We start from the raw sequence: 22,028 nt of genomic DNA, 5'->3' as shown, positions 1-22,028 counted from the left end.
GCATCTCTAAAATCAACGAACACTATTATTATCTGCTTTATACTCTTGCAAGGAGGAGGACTAGGCACACTAATTGGTATTTCTCATATTAGCTCCTTCGACGTTAAGCGAAACCCATAGCGAGTTGATTCTAACATTTTGAAATTTAATTATGCTTGTTTATCTTTTATTGGAAAGCGATATATATTGCATTGAGACAGTTTAGGATCTTGATTAAAACTCTTTCCAATTGCAGCAAATAGTCAACTATTTTACATACAAAGCAGTAAGGACAAGTAAGAGGATTTAAGCTCTTATTTATTTGTGACAAACTTAATACAGAGCTTAAACCTAATTCTTGCATTGTTCACTTTGACAGCTTTATAGTGACAAACAAGCCAGGGGATGGGAAGCGTTTCCTTCATATCCTTAATAAGGTAGTCTGCAGAAGATGAGATAACAGCATGACAGTAAGTGTTGCACATTTGACAATATGTACCATATTTTTCTACAAGAGAGGCAAGATCTTGCTAAAAGAGTGATGGTAACTCGGCTGCACTTATATGTAAAGTGGATTAAGGTAAAATGTTATTTGATTAGCAGACTTCAATTCAACTAATCATTGTGTTGTGTTTTAATTGAATTGTGCATAGTGTACATCACTAAACTATCAGGAGTCGTGGAATAGTGCTCACATGTTGCGTGTAAATGATTACCAAATAACCTGATTATTGGAAAATCAAGATCTGTAGCTCAGAAATGATTTTTTTCCCTTTTTTTTAGGATAGCTCATAAATGATTACCATGTAAGTACAACGGTATATTACTTGTGATCTATTGAAAAGAGTGTCTTGGTCTCTTAGATGTGTATAAAGTGCCAGATACCCATTGATGTATCTCAACGCGTATCACAGTCTGGACTTTGTAATTGCCGTTTATCAGTATAATCCCAAAAAAATGTGTATCGGAGTTGTGGCCTTGCGGGAGTAAGAGAATATGTCTAACATGGAAATAACTTGAGGAGTATTTTGTTTCAAATACACTATATCATTGGTAGATCACCTTGTTATACTGCATAAAGCATATGTAGACTATGCCATGCTCTTTATGTTACAGTGAAGATGTGCTAGCTTGATTTGGTAATCTCTAATCTTTTGCTAAGAAACAGAATCATTGTTTGGCTAGAGGAAGTATGGTCAACTTGTGTATGAGAATAGGCATGTTAAGAAACCATAGAAGTAATGACTTTTAGATCACTTTTTAAAACACTCACAACAAGTTCCAATAGTTCAGCCATTGTTTTCGTAGGTGCTGAGTGCACATTTTCGTGCTTACAACTGGATATAGCAACATCAAGTGATCTGATTGGAGTTGAGGCCAGGAGTAGTGGCCTTTTCGCCAGAGGAAGAGAACCTTTGAAGAACCGATCAGCTGTTTTTGCTTTGGGGGAGAGGATAAACATTATTAAGGTATTTTGCTTCCACCAATTAGATTGGGATGATTACAATAGCAGATGTTGCATTGTTTTTCAACACATGTTTCGACTATGGTTTTTTTGAAGTAACCATAGAGCAAAAAAACCTTTATATTTCCTTCTAGAAGTAACCTCATTGTTTTGAACCTGTCTGTTATTCCCCATTGCGTTAACTTGACTAAATTTACATGAGGTTCGTGTCTCAACTTTTTAACCACCAGATCAAAACCATAGAGCAGAAAATCATGTCTCTTCTCTAAGAATCAACTAAATTTGATCATCTCATTCAAATCCATGCTTACATCATCAAAACTTCTCTTAGTGAAAATAATTTCATTTTAGCTAAGCTATTGCGCCAAATATTTTCTTGTTAGTCGCCTAAGAACTTGCAATATGCACGGTCTATTTTTGATGAAATTCAGTCTCCAGATACTTTTATATGGAATACTATGATTCGAGCTTACTTAAATGTCCCAAACCCCCAAGAGTCTTTGTCACTTTTCTTCCAAATGCGGCTTCGATGGTATTGTTGTTGATAGTTTCAGCTTTTCTTTGGTTCTTCAAGCGTGTGGGAGATCTATAGATTATACAAATGGTAGAAGGGTACACACCCATGTTGTTAAACTTGGATTTGCTTCAGATTTGTTTGTGCAAACGGCTCTTATTGAGATGTATGTGAAGCTTGGTACTGTTGACGTTGCAAAAAATATTTTGGATGAAATGGATCAACCGGATATGGTTTCATTTAATGTCTTGCTGGCTGAGTGTGATCGAATTGGGAAAGTCAATTTAGCTCGTCAGTTATTTGATAAGATGCCAGCTAGGGATTTGGTTTCTTGGAATACCATGATTCATGGATTTGCAACATGCAGTGATGTGGGTACTGCTAGGCAATTGATCGATATGAATTCTGAGAGAGACTTGGTTTCTTGGAGCTCGATGATTGCAGGCTATGCCAAAAGCAGGCAATCTAATGAAGCATTAATTCTATTTCATGATATGTAGTCAGCCAATGTGAGACTTGATAGAGTGACCATGGTTAGTGTGTTGTCTGCATGTGGCGACTTGGGTGCATTAGGAATGGGTAAGATTGTCCATGAATACAGAGATAGAAGTAAAGTTGAGATTGACGTGAAACTTGGCTTATCACAGTGAGAAGCTGGCATTTGCTTTTGGACTTTTGAGCACTGCTCCTGGGTATCCAATACGGATTGTAAAGAATCTCCGAGTCCGTGAAGATTGCCATTTGACCTTCAAACTTTTATCTGTCATCTATGAACAGGAGATAATTGTTAGGGATCGTAACCGCTTTCATTATTTCATTGGAGGGTCTTGCACTTGTATGGACTTTTGGTAATACCCACTTGCATGTTAATTGCATTTGCATTCCCCCATAATTCTCTACATCTAGCTGCAGCCTTGAATGTAGCTATTGGTATATGTTTGGCCTCTTTTGGACCTACATCTAATGTCTGAGTTGAGCATGCTTTATACCATCAAGGATGGGGTGTGCAATATATTTCTTAACCTTTATAGGAAATGATAGTCGAAAGCTATGTAAAATATCGTGCTAACGGCACCGACAGCACAAAACAGGTAATACACCGTCTGAGAATCTTTTTTTGTTATTTTTTAATAGTTAGAATGTTTTCTGCGAATTCTTTCTCTGAGGATCATGTTCAAGCCAGCTTTGGTAGTTTAAGCACTTTCTTAGGAGCATATGATATGGATTGTCTTATGAGTCAACCTCTTTAACAACTTCAGGTTTTGAGACACAACTATGATTCGTTTATCATTGTCATTCTTAATAATACTGTTATTGTTTCTATTGCTTGTGCTACTTGATGGATCCTGCAGTAAATTTAGTTAAAGGCTTCTGAATGTCGAGGTGGTGGTTATGAGATGGCTCATCCGCAATGTTCTAGAAGCCAAACTTCTTTATTTTGTTAATAAGATTGCTAAACTCCGTTTTTCCTGGACCTTCATCAAAGTTTGTCGTCCTTTATACTATAGCTTAATTTTTACAGTCATTTATGCGATCTTACCAGTTGGAAAAGAATTTAGCAATCGCTGGTCATTTTGTTTTTGGTTTTCGTTCTATATAAATGGTTTAGAGCATGTTGTTTCGATCAAGGCGGGTAGAAAGCAGGGGTTATATTATAGGTGGGAGGGCAGAAAAATGGTTTCTGGTTGGGATACTTATCTATCTGTTATGGCCTTATTTAGTTCAGCCATTGTTTTTCTGGTTGGGATACTTATCTATATGTTGGGATACTTCCAATAGTTAGAGATATCATGGCCGGTTCAATTTGCTAAGTATGGTCCAAATGCCAAACCAATGTAAGTTACTGATTTGTGCTTGATTATTTTCGTAATTGAATTTAAATTCATGATAACCAATCCAAAGCTAAATTATTAAGTTGATTCATCCCGTGAATAGTGTACTTGTGTATGGCGTGTTTGCACACCAGGGCACGCCTAGGCTCACGCCATGCCCCTAAGGCTTAACCACAGTGCCATGTGTCATTGGATCGCATAGATATCTATAATCTTTACTTTTATGTCATAAGTAGCACTCTAAATTTTACTTTTTGTGTTTTTTCTTTCAATAGTAAGAAAGGAAGAGTGATAGAAACCTCTCCAAACCCAAGAGGCAGGTTAAGAAGTCGCAGCCCTCGACCAAGGTAGTCATTCTTGCATTAAAACTTGATTTTGTTCTTGTATTTAAATATGGGATATGGATGGATGTTCATTCTATGTACTAGTTTATAGCATTTAATTTGATTTGATTTTTTTTTCTTTTTGTTTGTTTGTGGGTTAGAGTTCAAAAACATGGTTGAGCGGTGCTGAGAAATTGATTTTTGTGTTAGGGTTGCACAACGTTGAATTATTCTAGACTCCATCTTTGGTTCGCTAAACCGTCATTATGCAATCTGTGCTGAATTTTTCGAGGTATGTTTTTTAATAATCACTAGATCTTTTTTAATATTTGCTTGGATAATTCAACGTTGAATTATTCCAAGCAATATCGTATAATTGGCTTAGCACAAATTAACAAAACCGTGGTGTGCATACATTTTCTTTTGCCTTATAGTAGTGATGAAGATTTATGGACTTTCATTTAATTAAGTACTAGAAAAAAAAGGGGGGGGGGATATGTGTAGGGTGTTTTATTTTACCTCAGCTACTTCTAGTTGGTTACACAACTCCCAAATGTCATGCACTATCAAGTACCACCAAAAGGACTAACTTGGTTGCATAAAGTAGTTTTGGTCTTACTTACTTTGTTAGCTACCCAAATATTGATTTTACATATCTAATTAATCTTTTCATGTTGGGTGCTTATCAAGTACCACCAAAAGGACTAACTTGGTTGCATAAACCTCGATTGTGTATTCTGATATGGCTCTAGTAGTAGTAAGGTAGTAGCATTCAAATACCTTTTACTAGATATTCTCTTATTTGACATTCAATCAAGGATCTGAAGATGCAAAAAACTGTTGGTGACAATCTTAATTTTCACTCATATTTTGAATTCTGTAGAGAGGGAGGCAAGAATGCAGTACACCTGCATCCTTTAAACTGGATTTTTTAAGCTTTCTAACTGAATTCGAAGCTTATCTATACGGATCTATTATTACTTTATTAAAGGTCTTGCATCATTCTTCTTCTATAGCTTGTGGGTGTCGTTGGAGCGATTACACCATGGAACTTCCCTTTAGCAATGTTCACTTGCAAGGTATACTCTCTAGTTTAACCCATTTTGCATATAGTTTGAGATTTTGAATATGGATACCTTTTTTGTTTTTGCTTGATGCCTTTATGCCTTTTTGAAGATCATAAGCTCTCTATTTATGTTGTTTCAGGTCACTCTTGCTCTAGCTTGTGGTTGTACAGTAGTTATCAAGCCCTCTGAACTTACGCCCCTGACAGCTTTAGCAACGGCTGAGCTTTCTCTTCAAGCTGGCATACCACCGGTAAACTTTACTGCCTATATTTTACAACGATGGCCACATTGTCGTCCTTTTAGTTCCATGCTTTCTTTTTCACATGACGATTTATTTATTTTATTTTTTTTCTTTCCACTGGCCATTTATTTCTTGTAGACTTTTAGTCAATGAAAAACTTGAAACTGAACAAATTGAACTTTTCGTGTATTAGAATCCTTTGGTTTTACTTGATTTGATGAGTTTTGCAATTGGCATCAACTGAAGTGAACTGTTTTGGTGGCTTCAAAGAAATGCTAAGTTTGATTCTCATTACTTATGTTTTGACCAAGTTTTAGACTACTACTAGTTTTAGCTATGAAATTGGCTGAATTTTTCCTGTGACTTTTTCTAGGGTGCCTTCTTTCAGCAGTTTTGTTTTTCAGATCTGTACGTAAGTCCGACTACTTGGCTATGCGTCATGGATTCATTAGTGTGAGTTTTTGTCTACAACAAATCGTCAGATTCCTTCATTTTTGTTTTGTATTGTGCTAACTTTTTATTCTTATAGGTTCATTTATCCCCTGGAAGTAAGTTCAATTTTCAAAAATATATCAAAAGGTCATTAGAAGACGATTTCAAGATAGTTGTTGGAATTAGGTATGACATTACTGGTTGTGGTTCTATCAGAAACTTTTCTAGTTCAGTTGGTTTTGATAATGGATTTCTAATTATGCATTTTAATTTCAGAATCGCTCCATGATGTCAACAAATCCTTTGCTATGGCCTTCGGTTGTGGTATTTTTGCTTCAATGTGTTCTTTGGTGAGCTCACGCCTTTAATCAAACATTTTTTTGGTTATTTATATTCTCAATTCAAATTCAATTTAAGATGCAGTCTTTTCATTGGATCATATTGTTATTTCCAGGATGGCAGGCGTTGTTGTGGATAGCCGTGTTTCCTCTACTTGAAGCAATTTTATGTATTATGGTAGTAGCTTTCCTAACTAGTGCTGAAGTTCAATCTCACCCTTGAACTGCTTGGCAGGCAATCTTAGGAGTGGGAACAAAGCTACAAGCTATTATAACACAGATGGCTCTTGAAATCCAAGATAGCCATGCAGTTGTTCAAAGACGCAGAGAGGGCGCACAAATAGAACTTAAGGCTTTTGATTCTGTTTTGGTTAGTGTACAAACTTCAAACATTCTTCCAGCACGTGTTTTTTATTCTGTTTTGATTAGCAAGTTTCTTACATTCTTCCAGCACGTGTTTTTGTTTGGGTATTTTCATGGGCTGGGATTTTTTATTTGGGTATTTTTAGGTACTTATAGCTAGAATAGAACAGCTAGAATTATTTCTAGTTCATTAGAGAGTACTTCATGATCTTCTTCTTCTTCTTTTTTTTTGGTCAACAAAACTCACTTCAAGATCTTGGCAAATGGATTACCAACTTGGTGAGACGCTTTGGACCTTAGTGATTTTGTTGAAGGGTTGAATCAAGGTTGTAGTATGAGTAATCTATTGTGTGGGATATGCAGAATTCATCTATTTTGGTTTTTTGATTATGTTTGTTGTAAGTAATGGTACTAGAGATTACTGGGACTGGTTTCTAGATAGATGGTGTACGTGGTGCTAATTTTTGGTTTCTGAAGGAAGTAATATGTATACTTAGTGAACGACATGTCTTATTCTTGTTTTTTTTATGAACACATTGTTTCTTTATGAATACATTGGCGTTTGTAGCATTTGAGTGGGAACTTGCAAGAATGTAATGTTGGGATACCTGAAACAATTATTATAAAAAATATTTTTTTTTAAATAAAGAACTAATACTCGATGGATAAAAACTGTCTAGTATCAAACTACCCGACGGCTAGCAGCTGGCATATCCGACGGCTGGTGACAGCTGGTCTAACCGACGGTTCATAACAACAAAACTATCCAATGGTTTTTAACAACAGGAATATCCTACTGTTTTTAGCAGCAGGAATATCTGACGGTTTTTGACAGCAGGAACTATCCGACGGTTTTTGAGAGCCGGCGTATCCGACGGTTATTAACAACAGGAATGTCCGTCGGTAAAGATCTTCAACCCCAACGGCTTGTTTTGACCAATAAAAACCGTCAGAAGCCTATGCCGACGGAGCATTTTCCGACGGTCTTGCGGCAGTTTTGGTCTGTCGGGTAATACCTTTCGCGACAGCCATAGTTAGTCGGGTAAAGTCATTCTTTTGGTAGTGCGTTGATCAAAAATCTTCAGGGATATGAAGGGTCGCAAAGCACACCGATAGAGATGGCGGGCAAGCCGTACTTTGCATATCATCAAGTCCAAAATCACGAGACCAATGATTGCTATGCGTTGAAATGGTTAATTCAGAGGTTGGTAGAGAAGGGAATGATGAAAGAGTTTGTGGCGGGTGCTCCGAATGAGTAGCAGGTACCGACTCAGGGTAGGATATTGGGAACCATCAATGTTATTTTCAGTGAAAAGGTTATGAGGCATAACGCTCATAGAGAGAAGATAAGGATAAACGCGAGCATCCAGTAGATTAACAAAGCAACAGGAGTTCTGCAACCCAAATCATGGTCGGCGGAGGGAGGGAATCGGATTGTATTCACAAGCGTAGACCTCAAAGCTGTCGACTCCCCCCATGAAGATGCATTGGTCATTAATGTAGCGATGGGCAATTACATGGTCAAGAGAGTATTAATTGATTGTGGCAGTGCAGTGGATTTGTTGTTCAGAGGAGCTTTGGACAAAATTAGAATTGATCCAAGATAGCTTAGGTCTCTGTGGACCAACTTGTATGGATTCAATGGAAGTATGACGTACAGAGCCTATGGGAGAACTTTTGCTACCTGTGACGACGGGGCCGGTGACGGTGTTCACTTGGTTTATGGTGGTAGATTCCAACTCCCAATACAATGCAATTCTGGGGTGGCGGTGGATCCACGAGATGAAGGCGGTGCCTTCTACATACTATCAAGTAATTCGATTCCCCACCCCAACGGGGATGTATGAAGTCCGCGGTGATCAAGTGGCAACTAAGAATAGTCATCAGGGTACGGTGAAGGGAATGGTCCACGGAACAGGAGGAACGTCATTTAACCCCAAGAAGAGGTAAGCATAGCAATTACATTATGTTGCCGTGGAGGGGGAGGCGGAGTTGTCCATAGGACCTAAGACGCTAGATGAGATTGAAATAGTGAATGTGGGGGTGGGGGAGGAAGAGAAATTTACATCAGTAGGGTCCAATCTGCTGGATGAGTAGAAGAGCAAGTTGGTACAGTGTTTGTCAGAGAATAGTGATGTTTTTACGTGGGGGATTGAAGATATCACAAGGTTGGACCCAGGCTTCATATGCCACCGTCTGCACATGGAGGATGTGAAGCCTGTGAGACAGAAGATGAGGAGTGTGAGGCCAAAGTATGATTAGGGGATTCTGGAGGAGGTTGCAAGGTTGAAAGGAGCGGGAATAATCAGAGAGGTGGAGTTCACAGACTGGTTGTCTAACGTCGTCGCAGTACCGAAGAAAATTGGCAAGGTCCATATGTGTGTCGATTTTATAGACGTCAACCTAGAGTGTCCCAAAGACAGTTACCCCATGCCGTGAGTCGATGAGTTAGTGGATAGAACGACAGGATTCAAAATATTTTCATTCATGGATGCCTCTATGGGCTACAATCAAGTCGCGATGTACGAGCCGGATCAGGAAAAGATATCCTTCATGGTGGAAGGGGGGACATATTGTTATACAAGGATGCCATTTGGGTTGAAGAACACCGGGGCAACCTTCCAGCGGTTGGCAGAAAAAAAGTTCGAGAGCAAAATTAGAAAGGGAATTGAAATATACATAGATGACATGGTGGAGAAGAGCATGTCGGAGGAAGAGCACTTGGAGGGCCTGAGGGAGACATTTAGCAAACTACGGACACATAATTTGAAACTCAATCCAGAGAAGTGCACATTTGGGGTCCACAGAAAAGTTTCTGGGCTACATTGTTACTCATCGGGGAATAGAAGCTAATCCCAAGCAAATAAGGTCCTTGGTGGAAATGCCCTATCCTCAGAACGTTAAGGAAGTACAACGGTTAGCGGGAAGGGTCGCGACATTAAACAGATTCATTTCAAAATTATCATATAAGTGTAGACCCCTGTATCGGGATTTCTAAGAAACACCCTGGATTTTGTATGGACGTCGTAGTGTGAGAAGGCGTTTTAGGAACTTAATAGTTATATGGGCAAGGCTTCTTTGTTATCGCGGGCAGAATAGGGGGAGAAATTGTATCTGTATTTAGGGGTTACGGAGTATGCGGTTAGTTCAGTCCTCGCTCGGGTTGTAGATAAGAAGGAAAAGCCAATATATTTCTAGAGCAAAACCTTGCTAGATGCAGAGACCCGGTATAGCAGAGTAGAGAAGTAATCTTTGGCACTAATATTCTCGGCCTTAAAGTTGAAACCGTACTTTTTAGCACATTCAATGGTGGTGGTGACAAACCTTCCCCTCAAGCAAGTGTTGAAGGCAGAGAAGTCCAGAAGAATACTGAAATGGGTAATGATGCTAAGTTCTTATAAAATCCAATATCATATCAAGACAGTGGAGAAGGCGCAGGCGGTGGTGGAGTTTTTGGCAGAGTTCCCAGAGGAGGATCCCACGTGGTGAGAGAAGATGGTCATGGAACCCGAACGAGATTTGGAGTAGGACCTTTTAGATCCATGGGATAAGAGGAACGGATGGAGAGTGTTCACGGATGGATTAGCGACAGATGCATGAATTGGTATAGGGGTCGTATTGGTTACGCTGGATAACAACAGGATAGAACAAACTATGAAACTGGCATTTGCGACATCCAATCATGAATCAGAGTATGACGTGGTGATAGCGGGTTTGAGAATGGCTAACAGTGTATTCAGACTCGAACTTAGTAGTGTGCCAGGCTGGCGGGTTTACCGCCCAATGTCTGCGAATGGCAAAGTATTTGGAGGTCTTGCATAGAAGGGCTGCGAAGTTTACAAATATCATATTCGTACATTTGAACTGCGGCGAGAACAGACACGTAGACGCCCTGGCCTATGTAGCCGCGGCTATTCCAGGATCAGAAGAAAGAACTATCAAAGTAGGGAGGTTGGTAAAGCCAAGTACCGACAGACCGGAATAGGTGTTTCATACCATGGAAAAGGATGGGGGTGGATGGATCCTATCAAGCTACAATTTTTGGCCAGGAGAGAGATGACCGAGAAGAAAGAGAGAAGGTTGGAGCAGACTTCTCAGAGATATACTTTGCTGGACAGAGAATTGTATCGAAAGAATTTTGATGGGCCGCTATTGAAGTGTCTCAGGTCGAGGTTAGCACAAAAGGTGCTGGCATAACTACATGGGAAAGATTGTGGGAGCCATTCAGTGGGAAGAACCACTAAGCATCGGTTGTTGACTCAGGGTTACTTTTGGCCCCATATGAAAAGAGACACGGTGGAGTTTGCTAAGAAATGTGGGAAGTGTCAGAGGTTCTCTCAATTGATATTTGCGCCCGCCGAACTGCTGCATAACGTGTCTAATCCTTGGCCTTTCGCCATGTGGGCCATAGATATAGTAGGGCCACTACCCATGGCTAGTGGCAAAAGGAGATTCATGTTAGCGGCCACCTATTACTTCACCAAGTGGATAGAGGTTGTGCCATTGTAGCAGATAAAGGAGGAGTAGGTGATCAAGTTCTTGTGGGAAAATATCATATGCAGGTTCGGGCTGCCATATGCCATCATCGCAGACAATGGAACTCAATTCACAAGGTCCAAGGTTAAAGATTTCTTGCAAGCATACCATGTGAAATAAGGATTCTCTACCCCATACAATCCGGAGGGCAATAGACAGGCAGAATCTTCCAATAAAACCATAATTAACAACCTCAAGAGAAAGCTGGAGGATAAGAAAGGGGCGCGGGCCGATGAGTTGAACCATGTCCTATGGGCATACCGCACAAGGCCGCGGACAACCACTAGAGAGACTCCATTCTCGCTGGCTTAAAGCATTGAGGCAGTGATTCCGTCTGGAATGGTGGCATCCACAACCCAAACAAGGGCAGTTGAGGAGGGTCTGAACTGGGGCATGTTATCAAGGGATTTGAATCCAGTCGAGGAGAGAAGGGACTCAGCGCGCATCAGGTTAGAGGAATATCACCAATGCCTACAAAGGCAATATAACAAGAGAGTGAGACCGCGACATTTTCAAGTGGGAGATTCCACACTCCGCAGAGTGACCCCCAGTACCAAGAAGGTAAATGATGGAAAGTTGGGTCCAAATTGGGAGGGGCCTTACACTGTAGTAGATACTAGAGGGGCAGGCACTTACAAGCTACAAACTGTGGAAGGGAAGTTGATAGAGAGACCATGGAACGTGAGAATGTTGAAGAAATTTTACACTTGAATGTAATGTGAGTCTATTGCAAGAGACTTGAGCTATCTGTAAATATATAATACAATGACACTTTTGAGAGAGTAATACTGCTAGTAATAAAAAGCCTAACAGCCAACCAAAGACAGTGAAGGGGATGAGCCCTTTGCGGACATGAGGTCCAAATCAAACTAAGGACAAGACGAGTTGCCCCTTCGCGGACGTGAGGTTCAACTCGAACCGGAGCAAGATGAGTTCCCCCTTCACGGACATGAGGTCTAAATCAAACTAGGGGCAAGACTAGTTTCACCTTCGTGGACGTGAGGTCCAACTTGAACTGGGGCAGGATGGGCTTTGCAGACATGAGGTCTGAATCGAACTATGGGCAAAGTGAGTTTCACCTTTCGCGGACATGAGGTCTGAAACAAAACGAGGGGGCAAGACGAGCTGCCTCCAGATTAACTAAAGATAGCGGGGAAAATGAGTCCTCCGCAGAGTGGTGTCCTGAAGAACAAGTAAGGGCAAATTGAGATGCCCTCAAGAGGAGTGGGGACACATACAACCATGAATCCCACTACACAGAGATGCATCTCAAATTATTATTGCAGCAAAAGAGTGGACAACAAGGGCCTGTGAAAGAGAAGGCAATATAATGACACTTGCTGAAAGAGACAACAAAACATTCCAAAAACCACACAAATAAGTTTAATTTCCATCAAAGACTTAATCGGAGGGTAAAAACAAATAAAGAAGTAAATGGTCAAATACTTGACACCTCTCAAACATAAAGTAGCAAGGTACACAGTGGTACCCTAAAAATTACAGGGAACAAAGGAAAGAGACACAAAATGCAACACTTAAACATCTTCATTGATCTCTGCCTCTGTGGCCTCCTCAATAGCGGCATCAGTAGCTATTTCAATAGCCTCAGCAACCCGCTCCGCGACATCGCCAGAAGCCGAGACCTCAGTAGAGGAGACGAGATCCATGGGGATTATAGCAACCTCGGACCTGACAACGAGGGCAGGCATATCTCGAAGTAAATGGTCCTCCTTGATAAGGCGGTCATGTTCTTCCTTAATCTTTTTAGCTACCCGTTTGTCATCTAGGGCTTTGAAGTGCTCTTGGAGTTTATCCATGTCGGTCTGGTGTTGTTGGAGGAGTGCCGCTGTGTGGTCCTAATACTACTGAGAGAGTGCAGGCATGGCTTCATTGTGCTGCTGAAGGAGGGTTTCGCGCTGATGGCTCAGGCGGTCATTGACCCCATCCATGTAAGCCTGGTGGGAAGCCTTAACACTCTTGAGCTCATCTTGGGCTTTCAGCTTATCCAAGGCCGCGGCCTCTAATTCTTGTTGGAGGCGAGAGCATGTCTCCTTTAGCTCTCAAGGCGGGCGACGTCCTTCTCCTGTGATTCCACTTTGGATCTAGTGCCAAACAGCCTGCGGATCATATAGGAGATATCCAAGCTCACATAAAATGAAGAAAAGGGCTAATACAGCCAAGAGTAAAAATAAAAATAAAGGCAAGAGTGAAGAGTACCTTCTCCCAGCTAGTGTAGAAGGAAGTCCTGTGTTGATCAAACGAGCCCCCTTCCGCATAAGCGATATCCTTAGGAAGGTAGGACCCATAGAACAGAGCTAAAGCCACCGCGGGATTCTCCAAGGCCGAGTCACTGATGTTGACAGTGCAGCTACAAAACTTGATAGTGGGGCAGAAAGCAACTAGGGGGTCAGCGGACTCTTTCCCAGATTTACTCGCCAGCTCCTTACCAGGCTGCTGAGTTGGGTGAGCAGGTGGAGTAGGGGCGGCAGAGACTGGAGGATTCACAGTAGAGAGTGGTTCATCAGACACAGAAGTCCGCAAACGCCTAGGAGGCGATCCAGATGAGGAAGTGATAGTGGTAGAGGGAAGAACTTCAGTCACTACATCGTCATCAGAGTCACTGTCAAACAGCTTCCTCTTCGAGATGTCCATGTCAGAGCAGGGAGAATCTGCAGAAGGGGAGTGAGTGGATAGGTATTGGTCCTCCCAAGTGACAAGAGATTTGTAAGAGCGAGCGAAGGCGGAGGCTGATGGGGAGTGGGGAGAGGGTTGTGTGGGTCTGCGATTAATAGTTTTGGTGGTGTGGTATTTCTTGGTTCGGGGCTTTTTCACAGGAGGCGGAGAAGCCCGAGGTTTTTGTTCTTTGGGGGGAGGTGGACTGTAAAAAGGGGCAATATATCCACCAATGGTCTGTAGTTGATGGTCAGACAACAGCGGGGTGCCAGTGGTGTGGTCAATTCCAAGGACCGCGGGTTGAGAAGGTCCTAGTTCGCGGAGCTTCTGGAAGATGGTAGATGTCACGTCGGCGTATATACGCGACTTCGAGTCTGGTCTCCAACCTTTACAAGAAAATCACAACATTAGGTCTCATGCCACAGACTGTACATCCAAGGGGAAAAATGAAAAGGGGGACTCACCACTGGGTAGGAAGGCAAGATGATTAAAAGTCAGTTCGGGTGGGAGATCTGGAGATAGAAAATTTTCGGATACATACAGTGGATAATGGTGCCATGTCTTGTCCGAGGTGGTGATACGAAGGACAAATGATTATTTTTTAGGACGGACACAGAAGCAGTGATAACCCACGCTGACATCTTTGGTGCTCTTCTTTGTGTAATAATGAGCAACCATGTCGCGACAAGATATTTTGGGTACCTCGGATTTGTTATAGTGATTCACGACATACATTAGTCTCCAGAAGTTGTCAATGCCTTGGCAAGAAGGAATATTAAAATGGTTACATACCTCAACATCCAGGGTGGATAAGGGGAGATAAGGGGAGTCGGAGTCCAGAAACAATCTGACCCACCGTGACTATTAGACACCTCGGTCTATATGGAACTAAGTGAGGGTAATAGGTTAAGTCCGGCACATGCTCTAAGATGACGTCAGTAGGGATGCCATAGGCAACTTTGACCGCTTCTAAATAATTAGGTCTACGATTGTGAGGTGGGGGCGGCAGAAGGGCAAATATTTGCCCTGAGGTAGAGGGGGCCTCTGATAGGTCAATAGGTGGGGGAGAGGCCATGGTACGTGTTAGAAGGAGAAGAGGGATAGCTGCCGGAATGGGAGTCCGACATCAGAACAAATTGCAAAAGAAGAACACACAATTCGAAAATGGTAGAGGAAAGAAGAAACATACCAAGACAGTGCAAGAAAGAGAAAGAGAGAGAAAATAACCAACCTGAAAGAGGGAAAAACTAGTCTGAATCTCGGACACCGGAATGCTGGTGACAAGAAAAGCAATATGGAGCAACAACACCACCAAGCAAAGGGATGAGAGCAAGGGTGTGAGGAAATAGGAAGAAGAAATCCGAGAAGTAGAGCAAGGGACTAAGTGAAGAGAAAGAAAGATTGAGCGGGATTTTATAAGAGCGAGGAGCAAAACAAGAAGGGAACGGTATGGAAATCGAGGGGGCACTAAAAGGAACCTACAAAAGGGTGACACGTGGATGCACAGAATACGAAGAGATGCTGACCTCAGGCATGTATCGAACATGTGAAACTAGTAACACATACTGAGGCATATGCCGCGACCTAAAGCTAGAAGCAAAGCAGGGACTCTCGAACCCTCGATCACAACCATGATCGCGGACTCGAGAGGGGGCATCTGTGTTAGCAGGATCCGGGGTATGGGAGATCAGTGGTAGGATGAACCCGAAGTCACATACGATGCGGAGATGCGGTGTACAGGATCATACTGCAGACTCGTAGGCCCGGCAGGGAAACCCTACACGTGGGGAGAATAAGACCAAAGGATGGAGTGCCAGGTGGACGGCTAGGAGGAGAGGGGAGTGCTGTATAAAGAGGAAAGATAAGGAGAGAGAAAATGGGGGCTTTTTCATAATCAAGAGGTGGCTAGACCTAGAGAAGAGAACATAGAGAGAAAGAGAGTGTAATAGTGAGTGAGATACAACAGTGAGCATTGTCTTTATCAATCGCTCGAAGATATTCTACTCCAAGTGGATATATGTCGAATCTAACATTTATGCTGATGGGCATCCATTCCATCTGCCAGAGCTCTTAATGCTATTTGGTTGGAAAATCCAGTAGGCCAGAATGTCGTTAATGTACCACATATGTGAAACAGACTTTCTAGATCATAGTCTTTTGGCACCTTGGCGGCTTCAATTCTACCAGCTTTTCTCTGTGAACTACTTAAAACATATACGGAAAAAGGTGGAATGACAAGAGGAGATTACAATGGTACAAAATGAAAGATATAAGAAACACAATTATTATTAGGTGAATGCATCACATACATGATAAAGTTCAAATTGAAACCGTACTTATTTTATTTTCACTTTAGGAGTGTATAATTCGAGGACTTGGCGGTGCGCCACCACCACCGGCAACACATTTGACGAGGCACTGTAGGTTTACTGAGGTGCAACCCGCGAAGCAAGAGGGCACTTGTATACTGCACTTCTGATTGCACGTGGCTAGCTCTTGAGCACACTGTGCAAGGCATGCTTGGCTCTTAACGTGAATTATAGAGCATGAGAGGACCAAGAAAGCAAGAAGCAGAGTTACTACGTGTGATTGTGTGGCCATCGATCTCCGCTGCACTCGTAAAGCGCTTCGGCGAGTTGTATGAGTTGCAGCGTACAAGTTGCTATCAATGAAAGGTTTTTATAGGTGTTTACTTCTGTAAGTAATTGTTGCTCTTACATTCCCGAAGCACAACTGAATGCATGAAGAAGTGACTCTGTGATTGTCTTTCTACATAATTCGTCAAGCCTCAAGACAAGAATATCTGTTGCCTATGTTACTCTGCTTAGTCATATGTAGAGGATTCTTTTGGCTCATAGTGGGCGAATTTGTTGCATTCTGTTTCCAGCCTAATCAGACAAACAAAATTATCACGTTAGTTTGCAGTCGACAGTTTTTAATTGGCGTGGAACCTTTTATGATCTCGTGCAGGCTAATACATGTCGCCATCCATACACCAAAAATGAGCGAAAATCTACTTCGAATGAAATTCTTCATTTTAGAAGTGTCAAAGTTCGAGGTAAATGCCAGTTGTGATATTGCGTCCTTAATTTTTGGATGAAATTCGTGTTAGGTTTATGGACGATGCAATTGGTGCATAATTTGGAAAGCACCAATACGCCCCGTCCATAAACCAACAATTCGTGAATTTGCATTGTTTTAGTGAAAATTTTCGTTGCTTAATTAGGTGTTATTTGATATTTTATGGGGAAAATTCAACTTCTTTCACTTTCTAAACAACCTTTAGGATGATGAAGGATTGTTATTTTTCTGCATAAACACGAACTTAATTTTACTCAAAATATGGAGTAGAAACTAGAGAAAGACTTGGGCAGCAGGAAGCTCGTTGACAAGGAACCAAATTGTTGGAATTGGCCCAACCTTCCTTTTCTTGCAATTTCGGTGCCTAACATATTAAGGATTATTCAAAATAATTAAGTATATAGATAAGTGACTATCATAGAATGCATCATACATCATACATCATAGAGTTAAAATTCTGCAATCCAGCTGTTTTGCTTTAGTATCACATTAGGATTGAATAGCTCCTTGACTTGGTGGCGAGCCACCACCCCCGCTGAAACATTTGGTGACACACTGCATGTTTGCTGAGGCACAACTCATAGCACAACTCAGAACACCGATGCATCTTGTTTCACACATTAATAACTCCATTCCACACTGTATAGGGCATGTCCCAGGAGCTTGGCTCTTAACATGTATTGTAGAGCATGAGAGTACTACGAAAGCAAGCACCAGGGCTACCAGAGCTGGTCGTGTAGCCATTCTTCAATATAGTTTTGAAGAGCTAAATTATGTGTGTGAGTTGTATGTATGACTGCCATCAAGAATGGTTTTAAAGTGCTTACCAATGAAGTCTTAGTCAGTACGCCTCTGAACTGTTCCTCTTGCATTCCGGAAGCATGATTGAGTGCATGAGCAAAATGACTTAGTGGTTGTTTATTGTCGTGAATATTCCTCAAACCACATCAAGACAAGAATGTGTGTTGCCACTTTCCGTTTACTTCTGCTTAGTACATGAAGAGCATCGTTTACTTAAGGTTGCAATTAATTTTAGGCTTCTTAATTAAATTCAACAATTTACCATGGGAATATATTACCATTCGCTCACCCCGTTGGTCCGGCATTGAAATACATGGTCGTTTTACAAGAAACTTCTAAAGCTAAAAGGTCGCTTAACAAAAACATCATTGGCGAGGACAACATGCTTGATTCGTATGGTTGGGACTTGGGAAGAACAAAAGATCAATTGCTGAAACAAGAAATAAGCCAAAAGGCCTAATTTCCAATTCTAATAATTGTCTAGGACTGTTGGGCTTTGAAACCATTGATAAGGATAATTTTTGGCTTATAACTAGAAAAACCAGATTTCACGTTTTAATTATTAATAAGGACAAACTCGACTTTTTTAATTTTTACTCTTTTCAATTTTACCCTTCTATGTTTGGTATGCACTGATGTCTATGCATACTTCACATACCAAGAGGTGGTATGCATTGACACTTGTGTATACCATTTTCTTTGTGATGTTTGGTATGTACTGACGTTTATGCATACTTCGCATACCAAGAGGTGGTATGCACTAACACTTGTACATACCATTTTCTTTGTGATGCTTGGTTTGCACTGACGTTTGTGCATACCTCGCATACCAAGAGGTCGTATGCACTGACACTTGTGCATACCATTTTCTTTGTAATGTTTGATATGCACAGATGTATGTGCATACCTCGCATACCAAGAGGTGGCATGGTATGCACTGACACTTGTGCATACCATTTTCTTCGTAATGCTTGATATGCACTGACATCTGTGCATATCAAAAGGTAGTATGCACCGACACCTGTGCATGCTAGGGTACTATTGTCTATTTCGGACAAAAGTCAACTATTGTCCTTAAGAGTGTTTTTGAAATGAAGGTGGGTTTTTTGGTTCGTTATTTCAGAATTTTGTCTTTTTCAGTTTTGTCCCCTTGCTGTGATAAAAGCTTTGATCCTGAGCAAGGGACCGGGTATTATGAACGTTTAATTTTTTTTTTGCAAAAGACTAATTGAATTAAAATTAGTGTTAACGAGTATTACCCCCCACTAGATGAGCCAATTAGGATTTCCTCCTACTAAATGAAAAATTAGAATTTCCTCTCCAAATACACACAAAAAAAAAAACACGGTCAACCCAAGTCGATTTTTTTTTTGTGTATTGGAGAGGGGGGAAGACCTTAATTTTCCAATTTAGTAAGGGAGGAGGGAAAATCCTAATTGACTCATCTAGTGGTGGTAATACTAGTTAACCCTTAAAATTAACAAAAGAAAATAATTGTAATCGAGGAGAAAAAGTAAGAAGACGGAGGGGTACTACATAAGTTATGCCAATCCCGGAGAAGAGTGGAACGAAAAAACGATGCATGGTAGGTACTGCATGTGCTCTGATTGTCCAGACTATATGTTAACAAAAGAGGGTCGGTTGCCCCACCTTATTACCCTATAGGATGTCCAGCACCATGTCTTAGCTTGCACAAAATAAATCTCTATGCTCCAGACACTAAATAAGTATATAGATTAACTCATTAACCAATGTTGCTCTGTTTATAGATTAACCTTTCACTGCAATGATCTTGGTTGGACTAGAACGACTTGATAGCTTTTAACTGTAACTGAGTCGGACTAATCCATGAACGTTGTACTTGTCATTATGGAATTGTAAAATAGATGAGTTTATAATTATTTAGTACCACAAATTTTCATTTTTTTTTCCCAAATGGTATCCGAATTTTTTTTCTCGCCTATCAACTAGTACTATGAATTTTCAATTTTTTACGATTTGGTATTTCATAGATTTATTTGACCAAAATGTCATTATGTCTTTAATTTCCAAATTGCCACTCTATCTCTTAAGTTACTATAGTCATCTAATTCGTCCCAATAGAATGAATCCGTGAATCCGATAGTGATTATATATCTTTTTCATCCACTACTTCACTTTTTTTTAGATAAAAAAGGTTTTGGTTGGTGGTGGCGGGGGTAGAAGTGGTGGCAAAGGTGGATGAAGAAAATACACTTAGTTACAAATTATAAAAAAACAATAAGTAGGAGTATTTTGGTAAGATAAAAGTATCAAATCATCTAAAAATGTACCAAATTAAAAAATATTAGAAATTCATGGTACTGATAGGTGAGAAAAAAAGTTCGGATACTATTTTGGAAAAAAAAATGAAGGATCATAATACTAAATAGTTATAAACTCTAAAATGGATAAGAATGTGCTCAAAACCCTTCCTCACTTCCTCCACTTCAAATTACAGCTAGATCCATTGGAAACCAGAGTCAAATTAGGGATAAATGGTTATGGGAACTTCAATCCTGATCAGCTCATCATGCAGGTTGTTCACCCTTAACTTGCTAAACACATGTATTTCAGTTTGGAACTTTGGATACTTCATTGTTCCTCCTCAACAAGGTCATTGACATTTGCTTTGAACCAGTTCGATCATGTTCACATTTGAACTTTTCTGTGCCACTGAACACTCTCCAGCTCAAGCATCTAACCACAAGCTTAGTCTATTTGCTTGGCCTATGTTCCCAACCCTTGTGTGGTCTCATGTTTTGCAGTGCCCATGTAATTCAGGCCAAATGGAAGAGGTTTCATGGCTGGCTTGTGAGTGCAAACTTGTATTGCTAATTTACCATCTTTGTTTTTTGAAATTTTCCCTTACGGATCTTGTGTAGACGTTGTCTTGAAATTATAAAATGCTGAACACGTTTGATTAACAGAGATAAACTTAGGTCCATAAGATAATGCCTAGGCCAACTTCTTCTTTGGGTGACGGAGGAAAACCCAGAGTTCATGTATATTACGTTGATGATGAATATGTACGTCACCACCACTGGTGTGTGCAGAAGCCTAATTCCGACTAAAAGAGTAAAGCCGGTCCAAGTGGGCGGCCTAGATCGATGATTTTGCTAAACCTCAAATAAACATAAATCTTACTACATAGATCATGAGCATCTAAGAATAGATTAAACCAAGTGTTGTACAAAATTTCGGAGAACAACACTCCCCGAACTCCGAAACTATGAGGAGGCCCTAAGGTTCACAAATAGCACTAAAACTTTTCCTAAAGCAATTTTGGTCAAAAAGCAAAAAAGGCCTTTGATTCCTTAATTTGGTCTCTGTTCACAAATAACAAAATTAGATTGGGGTCGGATGTCGGAACTTCTAAACTTCATCGAAAATGTTTCTGGTTGGTTAATTTTCTGAGAATGGTGTAAATGCATTGTCATCTATTTAAGAAAAAACTATAGATGGAACGGGGCTCGGGGAGTAAAGATAACAATTAACAATTATGTATAATTAAGCGTAATAGACTCCCAAATAATGCATCATACATCATACATGAAACACTTGAGGACTGTTTTATTTAAATTTCACACTAGGAGTGAATAGTTCCAGGATTTTCATATCATAAATCATAGAGTTGCCATTCTGCTCTGTTTTAATTTCACTTGAGAAGTTAGTGGATAGTTCAAGGACTTGGTTGTGAGCGACGTCCACCACCGCCCAAACATTTGCTGATGCACTGAATATTTGTTGTTGAGCAACTCGTATAGCAAGTAGAGATTACGGGCCAAAGACGAAACCCAATAATAATTTCGCCATAAGTCCACATTGATTTTTAATTTCCCCATAAGTTCCATATCGGGCTGACGATCATTATTTTTTACTTCTAATTTGGGCTCAATGACACATTTTCAATTTTAATTTCGTCATAAGTCCTATGTAAATTTACATTTGCATATGAAAATAGAAATTTATGTATGAAAATATAAATTTACATAGTTTTCTTTTCATATGTAATTTTATATTTGCATATATATGAAAATATAAATTTACATATAGTAAATTTACATATGAAATTTAAATTTACATAGGACTTAGGACGGAATTAAAATTGAAGTGAACTTGGGGCAAAATATTTGGGAAAATTGGGCTGAGCCCAATTACTTGTATAGCAGGAGGGTCCTCTTCGGCCGCAATTTACCATGCACATTTTTATCTCTTGAGCACAATCTACCCAGCAGTTCTGGCTTTTAACATGCATCATACAGCCGGGAGCACCAAAAAAGCAAGCACCAGCTGGGTTACCATGGGTGATCCTGTTGCCATCTTTACCTTAGTTAGTCTATTGAGTGATTGAATTGGTATCAA

General features: G+C 40.4%; 2 protein-coding genes across 3 annotated transcripts; both read left to right on the top strand.

The window, feature by feature from the left end:
• Positions 1–1,921: 1,921 nt before the first annotated feature.
• On the top strand, positions 1,922–2,608 carry LOC147515853 (pentatricopeptide repeat-containing protein At1g08070, chloroplastic-like). The gene is made up of 2 exons (XM_086593072.1): positions 1,922–2,377; positions 2,459–2,608. The coding sequence occupies exons 1-2, from the start codon at positions 1,922–1,924 to the stop codon at positions 2,606–2,608; spliced, it is 606 nt and encodes a 201-aa protein (XP_086449198.1).
• A 2,277-nt stretch (positions 2,609–4,885) lies between these two features.
• On the top strand, positions 4,886–6,040 carry LOC147515852 (succinate-semialdehyde dehydrogenase, mitochondrial-like). Of its 2 annotated transcripts, none has more exons than XR_015213529.1 (4): positions 4,886–5,192; positions 5,320–5,430; positions 5,615–5,874; positions 5,951–6,040. XR_015213529.1 is itself a non-coding variant. In XM_086594515.1 (4 exons), exons 1-4 carry the CDS (start codon positions 5,178–5,180, stop codon positions 6,006–6,008), a joined length of 246 nt encoding a protein of 81 aa, XP_086450641.1. In that variant the 5' UTR covers positions 4,886–5,177; the 3' UTR covers positions 6,009–6,040. The 2 variants fall into 2 exon arrangements, 1 of the variants encoding a protein (XP_086450641.1); XM_086594515.1 differs by having other exon boundaries at positions 5,813–5,874.
• The last annotated feature ends 15,988 nt before the right edge of the window (positions 6,041–22,028 follow it).

The sequence above is a fragment of the Coptis chinensis genome, chromosome 2 (assembly GCF_015680905.1).
Source record: "Coptis chinensis isolate HL-2020 chromosome 2, ASM1568090v1, whole genome shotgun sequence".
Classification (NCBI taxonomy): domain Eukaryota; kingdom Viridiplantae; phylum Streptophyta; class Magnoliopsida; order Ranunculales; family Ranunculaceae; genus Coptis; species Coptis chinensis.
Note: the sequence above shows the minus strand (reverse complement) of the source record. Positions and strands in the feature narration are given on the sequence as shown.